General features: G+C 51.2%; 1 protein-coding gene and 1 long non-coding RNA gene across 2 annotated transcripts; one reads left to right on the forward strand and one right to left on the reverse strand.

Moving 5' to 3' along the window:
- Positions 1-9: 9 nt before the first annotated feature.
- ZNF837 (zinc finger protein 837) lies at positions 10-15006 on the reverse strand. Its single transcript, XM_082369404.1, has 2 exons — positions 14914-15006; positions 10-1679 (listed from the first exon to the last, which is right to left on the reverse strand). Exon 2 carries the CDS (start codon positions 889-891, stop codon positions 238-240), a length of 654 nt encoding a protein of 217 aa, XP_082225530.1. The 5' UTR covers positions 892-1679; positions 14914-15006; the 3' UTR covers positions 10-237.
- LOC309617311 lies at positions 14982-18397 on the forward strand. The gene is made up of 2 exons (XR_014237934.1): positions 14982-15070; positions 16738-18397. It is a non-coding gene; the product is annotated as an uncharacterized lncRNA (long non-coding RNA).

Here is an 18397-nt window from a genome sequence, read left to right on the forward strand (position 1 = left end):
GGAATCCCCCCCCCAGCAGAGCCCTCTCCACGGCGACCACTGAACCGCCGGGCGGTGGGCAGGCAGAGTCCCAGCCCCAGAAGCCCCCGGCCAGCGGCCTCGGGTAGGTGCACGAGGTGTGCAGGGTCCCACTCCCGAGGCCAGGGAGGTCAGAGGCGGAGGCCTCGCCAGATCTAAGGGAGGTGGGGGGCCCAGCTACACCAGAGGGTGTGCAGACACCCCTGAGGCGACCGAGGGCTACTGAAGCCCCCTAGGAAGCTTCAGGTGGGGGACACCTGTGGACGCCGTGTGCGCGAGGCGAGGTTTAACGCGCCGCCCGCGGGCCGCTGCTGGTACTCGTGGAGGTTGGAGCGCTGGCTGAAGGCGCCGCACGCGTAGGGCCGCTCGCCGGTGTGCGCGCGCCGGGCGCGCGAGGCTGCAGTTGCGCACGAAGGCCCGGCCGCAGTCGGCGCGGATGCAGGGCTTCTCCCCCGAGTGCAGGCGCTCGTGCTGGTGCAGCTCGGAGCAGCCCTGGAAGGTCTTGCCGCACTCGGGACAGCCGTAGGGCCGCTCGCCGGTGTGCGCGCGCCGCCGGTGCTCCGCCAGGTGCGAGAGCAGGCCGAATGCCTTGGTACACTCGGTGCACTCATGGGGCTTCTCCCCGCGCAGCGAGCACCTCGGCCGGAAGGCCCGCGTGGCCAGGGCCGCGGCGCGGTTGCGGTGCTCGGCCGAGTGCGTCTTCTGGTGACCCTGGAGGCCGGAGCAGCGCACGAAGGCCTGGCCGCGTTCAGCACACATAGGGCCGCTCACCCGTGTGGATGCCCTCGGGCTGCAGCAGTCTTGAGGTGCACGTGAAGGCCTTGCCGCACTCGACGCAGGCGTACAGCTGCTGGACCGGGCGGCCGGGCTCATGGGGGAAAGGACCCGAGGCCTGGTCGCACCTAGGACACATCGGGGGGCCCTCGTCCCATCCGCTGCTCATTGGGGCCCAAGCGCTTTCCGCACCAGGCACACGGAAGGGGCTCCTCTGCCGCCTGCATCAGCTCCTGAGGGGCCAGCGGGGACATTCGGGTACAGGTCTCTCTGTGCCGGCCCGCGGCAGGAAGCTCCACGAAAGGACTCTGCTGGAGAGAGGCCGGCGGCAGGGTCCTGGGACAGGGATGTGTGCGCGGGGGGCAGTCCGAGCGGACCTCGCACAGCGCAGCGCGGGGGCAGCTCCAGTGCAGCACCTGGGCCCCACGGTGGTCACACGCGGGGGCCTTCTCCCCAGGGGGTGTCCTGGGATGCTGCACCAGGAAGGAGTTCTGGCTGGAGGCCCTGGCACCCGCTGGGCACGGACAGAGGCCCTGCCCGGCATGCGGCCCCTGGGGATGACCAGGTCGGGGTCCGGAGAGGAGGTGGGGCCACGCGGCTCTTGCACCAGGCGTCCAGCTCCTGCACTCTGACAGTCCCTGCAGTGGGGCTCACACCCAGGGGAGCTGTCCTGCCGGCCACGGTCCCTCCATGCAGGTCTCCCCCACTGAGAGGGGTGTCCTTCGGCTGGGTCCTCCTCCAGGGGCCTCAGCCCTGTCTTGTGCCTCTCCGCCTGGCCCCTGTGGGCTCCCTGGGGGTCTACCTTGGGGCTGCCTTCCTGCCGAGAGCTCTGGGCCCAAGGCTGCGTCCCGAGGCCAGCCCACAACACGGTGTCCAGGTTGTGGGATCTGGAAGAGCAGAAGAGAATGAAGGTTTGCAGTTCCCCAAGAATGCTGACCCCAGGATGGATGCCTACCGAGTGGCCCCCACTCTCGGCAGTCCAGGGAAAGGGGCAGGAGGAATGACACCGGCCATGAGAACACTGGAGCCTCCTGTCCCTACGCTCAGCACCCACGACACTCCAGAGACCTGCTTCCCTGCCTCTCTCTGCTCCCCGGCACCCTCCCTCCTCCTCGCCACTGCTGGAGTACCTTCACCCCTTGCTTGGGACCTCAGTGGCCCCTCCCTCAAGCAACGGGGACACCCCAGTTGCTCAGCTGCCCAGTCCCCAGGATCCCTCCTCCACTCCCGACCACCAGGCCCCCGGAGCCATGCCCTGATGGCTCCCTGCCTCGGTCTGGCCCAGGCCCGTCCACCTGCCATTAGCCAGCTCTTCTGTAAGGTGTGAGATGCGACTCACCTGGCAGCAGGGCTGGAAGCCCAGTGTGCCCCTCCCCACTTCTACCAGGCAAGCTTGGTTCTCAGGACTGCCAGCCTCATCTACAAAATGGGTATGATAACTGTAAATGTAAACAGCTGAGCACGGGGGCCCCCGCTCATTCCAGTGACGGCCAACACCGGAAACGGACTGATGTCTGCAATTAGAATTTCCAAATTCATCTGTGGCCATTGTTGGTTTCCTACTGCTGCTGTAACAAATTACCACAAGTTTAGTGGCTTAAAGCAATGCAAATTTATTATCTCAGTTCTGGAGGTCAGAAGTCCTCAATCAAGGTTTCGGCAGCATTGCTTCCTTCTGGAGGCTCTGAGGCTTGGTTTGCTTGCCTTGTCCAGCTTCTAGACACCACCTCCTTCCCTGTCTTGTGGCCCTGTCTTCCATCTTCAAAGCCAGCAGTGAAACATCACTCTCTGTGTATGTCATCATATCTCCTGCATATGGACTCTGACCCTCCTGCCTTTTCTTGTGCAAAGACGCCTTGGGCCCACCATGAATCTCACGTATCAAGGTCCTTAATCACACTTCATAGTCCTTTTTGCCACGTGGAGTAAATTCCCAGGTTCTGGGGACTAGGACGTGCATATCTTTCGGGGAAGCGGGGAGCATTATTCTGCCTACCACAGTGGCCTTTTCTGAGCTTTTTATATGATTTACTGGGGGAAAACAGTAAATGCATCAAGATGCCATTTCGGTGAAACAAAACTATAAATATTTAGCCTGGAATCTTGACGGATACTCAGAACCATCCCATCTGGGGAGGGGCTCGCTCGGTGGGGCGTGGCTGCAACATGCAGCTGCACCCCGCGAGGAGGGGCAGGACAGAGGAGAAGGCCCACCCGGTGGGGAGGAAGATGGAAAGAAGGGGAAGAAGAGGATGTGCATGTCAATCAGGTTCCTGGCCAGTGACAGTCACTGATGACGAGAAAACTGACCTATTAAAGAGCCCATGGGTAAGGATGAGAATTTTCTCTAGGTTCTTGTTCCTTCCAGAACAAAGACAGATCTGTCCAGTGCAGCCTCTGGGTTATGAATGTGTGACCACAGTAAATCACCACCTCGCTGAGCGCCAGGGCTCAAGCTCGCCTCCTTTTGCTGTGTGGAAGGCAGGTATTCCTCCATCAAACATTCCAGAGCTCCGAGTTTATTTAGGGAAATTGCTTGCTCCAACCTTCTCCTTCGACCCACTGTTGCTTTCCCATCAGTTTTGCAAATTTATAACAAGCAGTTGCCCAGGAACTAAAAGCAATCAGGACGCATTTAACCAGGACGCTACACATTTTCAGCCAAGGACACATCAGAATGGCTGGATGTGGGTTCTTTTTAGGATTCTGCTGCCAGCCATCAATGGTGGGTTATTTTGCCTTGGATATCTCAACCACAACGGCAGAGATGCATCAATGGTCTGCGCTCTGGGAGAAAATGTTTTTGAGTGGAAATTGGACACACTGAATTGGTTAAAGGTGAAAATGCAGGGGCTTCCCTGGTGGCGCAGTAGTTGAGAGTCTGCCTGCTAATGCAGGGGACACAGGTTCAAGCCCTGGTCTGGGAGGATACCACATGCCGCGGAGCAACTAGGCCCGTGAGCCACAACTACTGAGCCTGCGCATCTGGAGCCTGTGCTCCGCAACAAGAGAGGCCACGATAGTGAGAGGCCCGCGCACCGCGATGAAGAGTGGCCCCCGCTTGCTGCAACTAGAGAAAGCCCTCGCACAGAAACGAAGACACAACACAGCCAAAAATAAATAAATAAATAAATAAAATTTTTTTTAAAAGGTGAAAATGCAGAGGAAGGCATGTCCCGCAGATGGCGAGGGGCCATCTCACCAGCCGGTGCCACTGCTCTGCTCGTCAGGGGGCTGCTTGCTGGAGCCCGGGAAGCTGAAGGCCCAAGGTAGGGTTATCTTGTCTGGTCCTGTGTTCAGCAAGTAACTGGTCTGGTGCATTTTCCAAAAAAACAAGGATGGACTTCCCTGGTGGCGCACTGGTTAAGAATCTGCCTGCCAATGCAGGGGACACGGGTTCGATCCCTGGTCCAGGAAGATCCCACATGCCGTGGAGCAACTACGGCTGTGTGCCACAACTACTAAGCCTGCGCTCTAGAGCCCGCGAGCCACAATTACTGAAGCCTGCGTGCTTAGAGCCCGTGCTCCACAACAAAGAGAAGCCACCACAATGAGAAGCCCGCACACCGCAACGAAGACTAGCCCCCACTAGCTGCAATTAGAGATAGCCCACACACAGCAACAAAGACCCAAGGCAGCCAAAAAAATAAAAAAGTAAATTAAAAAAAAAAGAAAGAAACAAGGATGACAGGAAGGACATTCACAGAAAGATAGACAAAATGAAAAGGCAGAGGACTTTGTACCAGATGAAGGAACAAGTTAAAACCCCAGAAAAACAACTAAATGAAGTGGAGATAGGCAACCTTCCAGAAAAAAATTCAGAATAATGATAGTGAAGATGATCCAGGACCTCGGAAAAAGAATGGAGGCAAAGACCGAGAAGATGCAGTAAATGTTTAACAAAGACCTAGAAGAATTAAAGAACAAACACCTAGAAGAATTAAAGAACAAACAAACAGAGATGAACAATACAATAACTGAAATGAAAAATACACTAGAAGGAATCAATAGCAGAATAACTGAGGCAGAAGAACGGATAAGTGACCTGGAAGACAGAATGGTGGAATTCACTGCTGCGGAACAGACTAAAGAAAAAAGAATGAAAAGAAATGAAGACAGCTTAAAAGACCTCTGGGACAACATTAAATGCCAGAACATTCACATTATAGGGGTACCAGAAGGAGAAGAGAGAGAGAAAGGACCCGAGAAAATATTTGAAGAGATTATAGTCTAAAACTTCCCTAACATGGGAAAGGAAATAGCCACCCAAGTCCAGGAAGCACAGAGGGTCCCAGGCAGGAAAAAGCCAAGGAGAAACACACCGAGACACATAGTAATCAAACTGACAAAAATTAAAGACAAAGAAAAATTATTGATAGCAACAAGGGAAAAATGACAAATAACATACAAGGGAACTCCCACAAGGTTAACAGCTGATTTCTCAGCAGAAACTCTACAAGCCAGAAGGGAGTGGCATGATATATTAAAGTGATGAAAGGGAAGAACCTACAACCAAGATCACTTTACCAGGCAAGGATCTCATTCAGATTCGACGGAGAAATCAAAAGCTTTACAGACAAGCAAAAGCTAAGAGAATTCAGCACCACCAAACCAGCTCTACAACAAACGCTAAAGGAACTTCTCTAAGTGGGAAACACAAGAGAAGAAAAGGACCTACAAAAACAAACCCATAACAATTAATAAAATGGTAATAGGAACATACATATTGATAATTACCTTAAACGTGAATGGATTAAATGCTCCAGCCAAGACACAGGCTTGCTGAATGGATACAAAAACAAGACCCATATATATGCTGTCTACAAGAGACCCACTTCAGACCTAGGGACACATACAGAATGAAAGTGAGGTGGTGGAAAAATATATTCCATGCAAATGGAAATCAAAAGAAAGCTGGAGTAGCAATACTCATATCAGATATAATAGACTTTAAAATAAAGAATGTTACAAGAGACAAGGAAGGACACTACATAATGATCAAGGGATCAATCCAAGAAGAAGATATAACAATTATAAATATATATGCACCCAACATAGGAGCACCTCAATACATAAGGCAACTGCTAACAGCTATAAAAGAGGAAATCGACAGTAACACAATCATAGTGGGGGATTTTAACACCTCACTTGCACCAATGGACAGATCATCCAGACAGAAAATTAAAAAGGAAACACAAGCTTTAAATGACACAAGACCAGATAGATTTAATTGATATTTATAGGCCATTCCATCCAAAAACAGCAGATTACACTTTCTTCTCAAGTGCACATGGAACATTCTCCAGGATAGATCACATCTTGGGTCACAAATCAAGCCTCGTTAAATTTAAGAAAACTGAAATCATATCAAGCATCTTTTCCGACCACAGCGCTATGAGATTAGAAATCAATTACAGGGAAAAAAACATAAAAAACACAAACACATGGAGGCTAAACAATACGTTACTAAATAACCAAGAGATCACTGAAGAAATCAAAGAGGAAATCAAAAAATACCTAGAGACAAATTATAATGAAAACACAATGATCCAAAACCTATGGGATGCAGCAAAAGCATTTCTAAGAGGGAAGTTTATAGCAATACAAGCCTACCTCAAGAAACAAGAAAAATCTCAAATAAACAATCTAACCTTACACCTAAAGAACTAGAGAAAGAAGAACAAGCAAAGCCCAGAGTTAGTAGAAGGAAAGAAATCATAAAGATCAGAGCAGAAATAAATGAAATAGAAACAAAGAAAACAATAGCAAAGATCAATGAAACTAAAAGCTGGTTCTTTGAGAAGATAAACAAAATTGATAAACCTTTAGCCAGACTCATCAAGAAAAAGAGGGAGAGGACTCAAATCAATAAAATTAGAAATGAAAAAGGAGAAGTTACAATGGACACCACAGAAATACAAAGCATCCTAAGAGACTACTACAAGCAACTCTATGTCAATAAAATGGACAACCTGGAAGAAGTGGACAAATTCTTTGACAGGTATAACCTTCCAAGACTGAACCAGGAAGAAATAGAAAATATGAACAGACCAATCAGAAGTAATGAAATTGAAACTGTGATTAAAAATCTTCCAACAAACAAAAGTCCAGGACCAGATGGCTTCACAGGTGAATTCTATCAAACATTTAGAGAATAACTAACACCCATCATTCTTAAACTCTTCCAAAAAATTGCAGGGGAAGGAACACTCCCAAACTCATTCTATGAGGCCACAATCACCCTGATACCAAAACCAGACAAAGATACTAGAAGAAAAGAAAATTACAGACCAATATCACTGATGAATATAGATGCAAATATCCTCAACAAAATACTAGCAAACATAATCTAACAACACATTAAAAGGATCATACACCATGATCAAGTGGGATTTATCCCACTTGATCCCAGGGATGCAAGGATTCTTCAATATACGCAAATCAATCAATGTGATATACCATATTAACAAATTAAGGAATAAAAACCATATGATCATCTCAGTAGATGCAGAAAAAGCTTTTGACAAAATTCAACACTCATTTATGATAAAAACTCTCCAGAAAGTGGGCATAGAGGGAACCTACCTCAACATAATAAAGGCCATATACGACAAACCCACAGCAAACATCATTCTCAGGTGAAAAACTGAAAGCATTTCCTCTAAGCTCAGGAATAAGACAAGGATGTCCACTCTCACCACTATTATTCAACATAGTTTTGGAAGTCCTAGCCATGGCAATCAGAAAAGAAAAAGAAAAGGAATACAAATTGGAAAAGAAGCAGTAAAACTGTCACTGTTTGCAGATGACATGATACTGTACATAGAGAATCCTAAAGATGCCACCAGAAAACTACTAGAGCTAATCAATGAATTTGGTAATGTTGCAGGATACAAAATTAATGCACAGAAATCTCTTGCATTCCTATACACTAACAATGAAAGATCAGAAAGAGAAATTAAGGAAACAATCCCATTCACCATTGCAACAAAAAGAATAAAATACCTAGGAATAAACCTACCTAAGGAGGTAAAAGACCTGTACTCAGAAAACTATAAGACACTGATGAAAGAAATCAAAGATGACACTAACAGATGGAGAGATATACCATGTTCTTGGATTGGAAGAATCAATATTGTGAAGATGACTGTACTACCCAAAGCAATCTACAGATTCAGTGCAATCCCTATCAAATTACCAGTGGCATTTTTTACAGAACTAGAACAAAAAATCTTAAAATTTGTATGGAGACACACAAAAGACCCCGAATAGCCAAAGCAGTCTTGAGGGAAAAAAATGGAGCTGGAGGAATCAGACTCCCTGACTTCAGACTATACTACAAAGCTACAGTAATCAAGACAATATGGTACTGGCACAAAAACAGAAATATAGATCAATGGAACAGGATAGAAAGCCCAGAGATAAACCCACGCACTTATGATCAACTATCTATGACAAAGGAGGCAAGGATATACAATGGAGAAAAGATAGTCTCTTCAATAAGTGGTGCTGGGAAAACTGGATAGCTACATGCAAAAGAATGAAATTAGAACACTCCCTAACACCATACACAAAAATAAACTCAAAATGGATTAGAGACCTAAATGTAAGACCGGACACTATAAAACTCTTAGACGAAAACATAGGAAGAAAACTCTTTGACATAAATCACAGCAAGATCTTTTTTGATCCACCTCCTAGAGTAATGGAAATAAAAACAAAAATAAACAAATGGGACCTAATGAAACTTAAAAGCTTTTGCACAGCAAAGGAAACTACACACAAGACAAAAAGACAACCCTCAGAATGGGAGAAAATATTTGCAAATGAATCCACGGACAAAGGATTAATCTCCAAAATATATAAGCACCTCATGCAACTCAATATTAAAAAAACAAACAACCCAATCAAAAAAATGAGCAGAAGACCTAAATAGACATTTCTCCAAGGAAGACATACAGATGGCCAAGAAGCACATGAAAAGCTGCTCAACATCACTAATTATTAGAGAAATGCAAATCAAAACTACAATGAGGTATCACCTCACTCCTGTTAGAATGGGCATCATCAGAAAATCTACAAACAACAAATGCTGGAGAGGGTGTGGAGAAAAGGGAACCCTCTTGCACTGTCGGTGGGAATGTAAATTGATACAGCCACTATGGAGAACAGTATGGAGGTTCCTTAAAAAACTAAAAATAGAATTACCATATGAGCCAGCAATCCCACTACTGGGCATATACCCAGAGAAAACCATAATTCAAAAAGACACATGCACCCCAATGTTCATTGCAGCACTATTTACAATAGCCAGGTCATGGAAGCAACCTAAATGCCCATCAACAGACGAATGGATAAAGAAGATGTGGTATATATATACAATGGAATATTATTCAGCCGTAAAAAGGAACAAAATTGGGTCATTTGTAGAGACGTGGATGGATCTAGAGACTGTCATACAGAGTGAAGTAAGTCAGAAAGAGAAAAACAAATATCATATATAAACACATATATGTAGAACCCAGAAAAATGGTACAGATGAACTGGTTTGCAGGGCAGAAACAGAGACAGATGTAGAGAGCAAACGTATGGACACCAAGGGGGGAAAGTGGCAGGTGGGGTGGGGGGCGATGAATTGGGAGATTGGGATTGACATACATACACTAATATGTATAAAATAGATAACTAATAAGTTAGTTATCTGTATAACTAAGTTATAAAAAATAAATAAAATAAAATTCAAAAAAAAAAAAAAAGGATGACAAGACGGACAGGACCCGAGGTTTCTCAAACAGCCCTCACTCATCACACATGTGATAATTGCACAACGCTTCCATCCCCTCTGGGCCTGTGCGGGACTGGCCTTTGACCCAGGGCAGGTGAAGCCGACACCACCCCCTCCCCTTGCTGGCTCTCCTTCCCCCACCGGTGGCATTGATCAGGGCTAATTCCTCGGAAATCCAACACCCCCCCGCACTGTGGCAACTGCCACTTTGTACCTTGGTTTCTCCACCTGACAAGTTAGCCAGCTGGATGTCGAGACCAAAGGGTGGGTACTCGGAGCCCCTTCTCCAAGCAAGTGTGAGGACACCCGGGTGGCAATGAACACCGGCCCATCTCGCCCCATGCCAAACTGCCCACGGGGCCCTGACAGAGTCACCAGCCGTCACCACGTGAACAAATGGGAGGATGTGAGAGAGGAACATCTCTTCCCCAAACACCTGTGGGCTTGAGTCCCAGGATATTCTTCCCAGGTGGGAAGTGGCCTGGCTGCAATCCTGCCTCTCCACCTGAGACACTGACTGTGCAGCTTCCTGAGAACATGGGTGGGGGTGACGTGGGCACACTGGGGAACAGGCAGCTGTGGGCCCCACCTGCCCACCAGCGTGATCATCAGCAGGTGGGGACAAATCTAACCTACAGCGGACACCAGCTCAGGGCTGATGGAGCTGGGCTCAGTGGCCGTGGCTCCTGAGGGGCCCTGCCTGGGGGAGGTCAAGGGAGGTGCTTTCTCTAGAATGTGGAGCCTGCTGTGCAAAGCAAGTAGACAAGTTGGAGGGTCCAGGTCCCAAAAAGCGTCACTTGTCCCCCAGGACTGGCAGAGCTGCCGGCAGCAAGCCCTGTTGTGCATCACCCACTGCAGGTAAACTGCTCAGACTCATCCAGCACTCTCCACAGGCAGCGTCTGCCCCAACAAGGACAGATGCGCAGGAAGAGCTGGCAGAAAAAGGCAAGTGCAAAACGCACTCCCACACGGCTGATGGCAATGGAAAAGGACGCGGCCAGCCACCGTGGACAGCAGCCTGGAAGTTGCCCCAGATGGTTAAACATGACACCGCAACTCCACTCCTATGTATCTAGCCGAGAGAAATGAAGACAGGTGTTCAAGCAAAAACTTGTATGCTAATGTTCACTGCAGCATTCTTCATAACAGCCAAAAGGTGGAAACAACCCAAATGTCCATCAACTGATGAATGGATAAACAAATTGTGGTCTAATCCATACAATGGAATATTACTCAGCAATAAAAAGGGATGAAGTACTGATACCTGGTTGGACCTCGGAAAATATCATGGTCAGTGAAAGAAGCCAGACACCAAAAGACCACATAGTGTATAATTCCATTTATATGAAAAATCCAGAAAAAGCAAATCCAGAGACAAAGGGTAGATTCGTGGTTGCCAGGGGCTGAGGGGAGGAAGAATGGGGAGTAATTGCTTAATGAATATGGAGTTTCACTTTGGGGTGCTGGAATTAGTGATGATGACTGCACAACACAGAAAATACATAAACTAAAAAATATACCAAAAACCAACCTGAACTGTACACTTTAAAATGGTTCATTTATGTTATGTGAATTGTATCCCCCCCCCAAAAAAAATGGAATGCACTCATGCCACAAGGTGTTCCTGCCTTTGGCATGCCGGTGTGTCTGCCCAAGGCCGCCTGGGCCAGCCCACCCTGCCACATCCGGGATGTCATCTGAGCCCCGGCCACAGGGACAATACTGCATGGAAAGGAGGTGTGTGTGTGTGTGTGTGTGTTTAAACAATACTCTTGTAGTAAGAAAAACAAGGTCTTCAAAATTGTTAGGTAAAAATAAAACATCAACTTCTTGCCCGTGGCCAAGCTAACTGCACACCAAGCAGTTTTCACATCAGAAGCTTAATGCCGGGTTGACAGCATTCTCCCACAGGGCACAGACGTTTCTTCAATCGGGTGTCTCTTAATCCACTCGTTTCAAGAAGAAAACGCTTTGTGGGAAGATGGACACAGCTGCTGGGAATAATGGGTAGCATGCTGGGCACAGGGCGATGCCTTATGGTTTCCCCAGCCCCAGGGCACTGCTGTCACCAATTCACAGATGGCAAGCTGTGATTCAGCGAGAGCGAGACTTGGGCAGGACGTGGAGCACGTGCGCTCATGCCGAGTCTGTCTGACCCTGGAGCCCTGTCTCCGCACCCAGGGGGCCCACTGGCTCCTACCACCACCCACGGCTTTCAGCATCTGCCTCTCACAGGTGTGGGCTCCACCCTCTGGCAGGTGTCTGCCAGCCAGAGAGCTGTGCAGGGCAGGCCCATGCTGCCATCACCCCAGCTTCCCCTGTACCCCTGAGTCTCTGCCTCTGGGCGCTGCCGGTTTTGCGGATTTCCTTGGTCTGCCTCCGAGAAGCCAGGCTGACCCTGCAGGGGGACCAACTGCAGAGCTGCTGGCGCTGCCACCAGGACCCTCTACTAATGGGGATCAGTCCAGGGACACTACCAGGCTAGGATCTGAGGTCCCCACACACAAGAGAGTGGGGGCTCCCCAGCCACGAGTGCTGATGTGGGGACCCTGCCACCCCTTCTCCTTGTACAACTATAACCCCAGGGGGAGCTCCAGCCCCTCACACAGAGGAGGGGACGCCACATGGGTGCTGAGCAGCAGGAGGGCAGGCACCCAGGTGTCTGTGCATCAGCTCAGGAGAGGGACCAGACTTCTACAATGTGCATCCTGGAAGCCCCACAGCCGGGTTCCAGGTCCCTCTGACACAACACCAGGTCACCTGTGTGAAGGACACTGGGACCTGCCCCAAGGCTTCCAGTGAATGCTGCCCCCGTGGGGTCATGACTGCTGGCCTCACATCCCGGTTTGCACAACCGCTGGCAGTCAGAGCAGGGCCTCAGGCCACCCCGAGTATGACTTCCTGGACCCCCAGGGACCCAGAGGCCAAGGACCCACAGGATGAGAGGAGACGCCAGGGCAACCTGGCCAACCCAGGACAACCAATCACCGTGGAATCAGTGGACATGAGGTCACCTAGGACTGAGCAGGTTCCACTGAAGGAGGCTGTAGTGGATTGAATGGCACCACCACCCCCAAAAGATACGTCCACACCCTAATCCCTGGAACCTGTGAATGTGACCTTATTTGGGGAAAGGGTATTTGCAGGTGTACTTAAGAATCTTGAGGACTTCCCTGGTGGTGCAGTGGTTAAGACTCTGTGCTTCCCTATTTACAATAGCCAGGTCATGGAAGCAACCTAAATGCCCATCGACAGACGAATGGATAAAGAAGATGTGGTACATATATACAATGGAATATTACTCGGCCATAAAAAGGAACAAAATTGGGTCATTTGTAGAGACGTGGATGGATCTAGAGACTGTCATACCGAGTGAAGTAAGTCAGAAAGAGAAAAACAAATATCATATATTAACGCATATATGTGGTACCTAGAAAAATGGTACAGATGAACCGGTTTGCAGGGCAGAAATAGAGACACAGACGTAGAGAACAAACGTATGGATACCAAGGGGGGAAAGTGGCGGGGTGGTGGTGGTGGCGGTGGGATGAATTGGGAGATTGGGATTGACATATATACACTAATATGTATAAAATAGATAACTAATAAGAACCTGCTGTATAAAATAAATAAATAAAATTAAATTTAAAAATTAAATAAATAAATAAAAAATTTAAAAAATACTCTGTGCTTCCACTGCAGGGGGTGCGGGTTTGATCCTTGGTTGGGGAAGTTCCACATGCCGCTGGGTGGGACCAGAAAAAAAAAAAAAAAAGGATCTTGAGATGAGATCATCTTGAATTCCTGGGGTGGTCCCTAAATCCAATGACAGAATCTTTATAAGAGGAAGGCAGACAGAGATGACCAAGATTGGAGTGAGGCAGCCACAAGCCAAGGAACACATGGAACTACCAGAAGCCACGACAGATGTACAGGATGGTTTCTGCCTCAGAGCCTGCCGAGGGCATGGCCCTTTCAACACCTTGATTTCAGACTTCTGGCCTATAGAACTGAGAGAATAAAGTTCTGTTGTTTTAAGATGCCCAGTAGGTTGTAATTTGTAGTAGCTACAGGAAACCAATGCAGAGACCGGCCCAGCACCCTCGACAGGATGGGTGGGTTGCACAGGGGGCTCTCCTGATCCCTGGTGATGCAGAGTCAGATGACTGCTCAGTGCCTAGACAGAGGGTCAGGAAGACTGGGTGGTCCCAGGAAGCAGCAGCCCCCGTCTTACAGGAAGGGACCCTGAACTCACAGGAGGCAGGGGCTGAGGGCACCCATTAGCCATTTGCACAGGGCACCTCCAGAACTGTCCCCAGACACCCTGCTCCCACCGTGGCCCCTCTGCCCAACTGCTTCCCAACACTGGACTCAGCAGGGGGAAGCTGCAGACCATGGCTGCGTCTCTCTGCCTCTCCTGCCCTGCTCCTAGCCTGCACCATCGAACTCCCTTACCTGCAGCTGGATGACCTTCCCGCCATGGACCCAGGATCTGTGACTGAGCTCGGCAAGGGCTGCCAGGAGCCTGTCCCTGGCCCTGAACTGCAGCTGCTCCAGGTGTTCTACCGGTAACCTCCCGTCTGCCCTGGGTAACCATGACCTCCACTCTGAGTGCTCGCCCAGCTTTTCTAACTGTCCCCGGGGCTGCTGGTGTATGGGAATAGGGCACGAGGCAGCCACCTTTGGGCAGGGAGGCGGGGTGCTGAGAGGTTAATATGACCCAGGCCGAGTCCTGCAGAACCGCATGGCAACAGCCCATGGAAAGGAGGTTAGTGAGGGTGAACGTTCTCAGAACCTGGACATGGCCCACTGAGGCTAATAAGAGGCTTTTCAGGGAACTCAAGAGAGGCAGCTTTGAGGTGAGGAGGGCACAGATTCCGTGCCGAGGCCGGGGCGGCTCCACCACCCTGAATCACAAGCCAAGCTCACCCCCACTGACAGCCCCAGAGGACGCAAATCCTAGCGCGTCTGTCCTATTCTACACCGTACACCCAATGGGAAGGCAGAGCATGACACACAGTAGGGCGAAAGGAGTACCCTCTGAGTGCGGGCTAAACTCCCTTCTAGGCCTGTCCTCCCGGTGCTGCCTCCCCTCGTGGGCCTCAGCCTCCACGATCGGGATGGGGGACGCGGGAGCCAGATCAACAGAAGACAGACCCGCCCGGACCTGAAGGACCCACGTGCGGCGGCCAGCCCGGGCCCATAGCATGCGGACCGGAAGTGCGCATGTCAGGCCTCCGCCGGGGACCCCGCGTGCGGGGGTGGCGGCCGCGCCGAGCGCCCCGAGGCCCCGCCTCGCTGGCTGGGGTCGTGGGTACGCGCAGGATGCCACTTACTCGCTGAGGGCTGCCGGCACGGGTCCCCGGCTCTCCGTCCGCCCCAGGACTCCGGTTGTCGTGGTAACCGAGGCCAGCGAGGCGTGAGCCTGCGTCGTCGCCAAGGAGATGGCGACCCGGACGGGGCAGTCCGGCCCACCCGGCCGGGGAAAAGCGGGTGAGTGGCCAGGACGGTGGTTGAGAGCCCTTGCCCCCAGTCAGACTTCTGGGAGATCTGGACAGGGAAAGGCGTGGGAGGGTCGCGGGTGGGAAACACCTGGGCGGCTCTGAAACGTCCCGGTGAGCGGGTCGCTCGCCAGAGCTGAAATCAGAATCTCTGGGAGTGGGGCTCGAGCATCTGGGTTTGAAAGCTTCAGGGCAGATTCCGCGGCCCCCGGGGCCCCAAAGGTGACCTGAGCCTGCTTGCTCTCCTGGGCGGGATGCGCTGGTCAGCCCCCCCCCCCGCCCCCTATGTCAACCCGCATCTTGTGCCCACCTATCCCGTGGCCCCTGCACCACAACCATACAGACACGTCTGATGTTGTTAGCCGACGCGGCCCCCGTACGGCACTCAGCAGCCGGCTGTGACGGCCCCAACGGTCTGCTCCCACTGTGTGTCCCTTTCTCCATCCTATGGGTGTTTGCACATCAAACGCCCTGCCTCGGTGAGGTCTGTCTCCCTGCCCAGGGGCAGTGTTAGGGCTTGGTTGACGCTGTTGGTGGGGCTTACCACGCTCAGTGAGGTTGGAGCGGTGGCTGAAGGGCACTCGGAGGGCCGCTCGGCTGCATGACTACCCTGATGGAACACGGAGGCTTGGCCAGGGTTGCTGCAGAGGAAAAAGTGTGGGTGCGCGGGTGTGCCGGCGTGTGGGCGGCTTCCACCTCTGGCAGAAGGCCCTTGCGCACTCCCTGGGGCTTCTCACTGCTGGCTCTCCCAGGGCTCAAGAGGCTTACAAAATTGGGACCTCTCATGTCTGTGGGCGCACTGCTGCTGGAAGAGCGTGCAGCTCTTGTGAAAGGACCTCGCACTCTGGGTGCACAGAAAGGGCCACTCCCTCTCGGGTGAATTATCTGGCGCTGCCACAGGCCCGCCTACCAAAGGCCTTCTTGCTGTCAGGCAGGCCTGGAGGTTGGAACTCCGACTGAAGGCGGGCGCCAGTGTGCGGGGCTTGTCTGGACGGGGGCCGGCTGCAGCGTCTGCCTTTACAGAAGCTTGTTGCATAAGATGCTCTCCCCCTATCCCAGCCCCCTGCCCCCTAGGGCTTATGCTGGGAGCAGCATCAGAAAAGCACCTCAGTACACTCACGGGGTGCGGGGGGGGGGGGGGGATTAGGAGCAAGACCCCTGGTCACACAGGACACTGGAGAGGAAGTGGGGCTCCCACACGGGGTTCCTTGAAATGTCAGGTCCTGGACTGGGGCTCATACCAAGGCCACAGCCCGGGGAGCCTGCGCCCCGGGGTAGCTGTCTTGCTGCCCACCACCCCTCCACGCAGGCCGCCCTCCTGAGCGGGGGGCCTCTCAGCACAGTCCTCGGCCGGAGTCCTAGGCTCCACCTCAGCCTCTCCTGACATCCCAGGGCAGCTCATTGGGAATCAGCCTGCTCAGTGTACTGGCCCGAAGAGCCGAGAAATGGAGAGGCTGGAAGTTTCCAAGAGGGGAAAAGGTGCCAGGAGCCATGAAAGCAAAGCCCCATGGCTGAGGCATCCCGGATGGCTTGGCCAAGCTTCCTCAAGAGTCTTGAAAGCTGTAAAAAGGGGAGAACATAAAGAAAGGCGTTTCAGCAGGAGCTTAAGCAGCCAGCTCAGTGGGTGAGGTGGTCAGGGGTAACTCTTTTCGTCTCCAGGCTTGGCTCTGCCCCGCCCCTCCACTGTCCTCTCTCACCTGTCTGACCACTGGCCCCCGGCTGACCTCTGCTTCTCTCAGACCCATCCCCTTCACCAGCTGCTCTGCACATACTTCCGGACTGCCCACCTGACAGCACTCACCCAGTGCTGGCCATTTGGTGTCTGCGCCAGCCCCACGATGGAAACTGCTGCTGACCAGGGATTAAAGTGCAATGTATACGTGTGCTCGACGGAATAACAGACTCCAAAGAGGTCCACATCCCAATCCCCAGAGCCTGCGGACGTGCCACCTCGTACGGCAAAAGGGACTTTGTGGATGTGATGAGAGACCAGGAGATAGGGAGCGTGTCCTGGATCAGCCAGGTGGGCCCTAAATGTGGTCACGATGCTCCTTATAAGAGGGAGAGCCAGAGTCAGGGGAGGAGGAGGTGTGATGACAGAAACAGAGGTGAGAGCGGTGCGGCCACAGAAATAAGGAATTCGAGCCGCCTCTGGAAGCTGGAAAAGGCAAGGAGCCTTCAGGAGGAATGCAGCCCTGCCCACACCTTGATTTTAGCCCCTAAGACTCACTTTGGACTTCTGACCTCCAGAACTTTAAGATAATAAACATGTGTTAAGTTTGTGGTAATTTGCTGCAGCAGCAGCGAGCAGGAAACCTCCATGAGGCACTGGGAGGTCTTTGACATTTCCACTCTGGCCTGTCTCTCTCTTGTCAGAGCGAGGGCAGGCCTCAAGCCCGGGGCCTCTGCTTTCAGCATCATCAAGCACAGTTTAACCAAAGGAGTCTGTCCAAGAATTTACACTTCGAGTTCCCTTCTTTTTCTGGCTGTTTTTATGTTTTGGTGGATGCCGTCAGGTTTCCTTCTAAGCAAAAACAAGTGAGTTGATGTAAATCAGCAGTTCTCAACCAGGGAGAGTTTTGCCCCCCAGGAGGACCCTTGGCAATGTCTGAAGACAGTTTTGGTTGTCACAACTGGGGGTGAGGGTGCTGTGACATCCACTGGGCGGAGGCCAGGGACCCTGTAACGCTCGGCACAGCCCCACCCCCAACCCCAGGACAATGCGTCAGTAGTGCTGAGGTGAAGAAACCCTGGTGTAAAGAAAACCATGAAGCACAGGAGGCACGTGCTGGAGGAAAGGGTCGCTTGGACAAAGTGGAGCTGGGCTTGGAGCTAAGTGAAAAAGCCAGACATGAAAGGCCACGTATTCCATGATTCCACTTTTATACGATGTCTAGAATAGGCAGATCCATACGGAAAGTAAGCTAGTGGCTGCCAGGGGCTGGAGGGTGGGGGGAATGGGAGTGACTGCTAATGGGTATGGGGTTTCTTTTTGGGGTTATGAAAATGTTCTGGAATTACAAAAGTGGTGATGGTTGCATGACTTTGTGAAGATACTAAAAACACTCAATTGTGCACTTTGAAATAGTTTTGTGGTACATGACTAATATCTCAAAAAAATTACAGTAAGTAGAGTAGTCAGTGAAGGCCTCATGGAGAAGGTGGGATTCAAAACAATACCTGGGGGGACTTCCCTGGCAGTCCAGCTGTTAAGACTCCGTGCTTCCACTGCCGGGGGCATGGGTTCAATCCCTGGCCGGGGAACTAAGATCCCACATGCCACATGGCATGGCCAAAAAATAAAAATAAATAAGTAAAA

The sequence above is a fragment of the Balaenoptera borealis genome (genome assembly GCF_965194805.1).
Source record: "Balaenoptera borealis genome assembly, chromosome: 19".
Lineage (NCBI taxonomy): Eukaryota > Metazoa > Chordata > Mammalia > Artiodactyla > Balaenopteridae > Balaenoptera > Balaenoptera borealis.

What these genes read in the sequence shown, in the direction of transcription:
- ZNF837 (XM_082369404.1), bottom strand. Translation starts at nt 891, where the DNA reads ATGAGCCCGGCCGCCCGGTCCAGCAGCTGTACGCCTGCGTCGAGTGCG.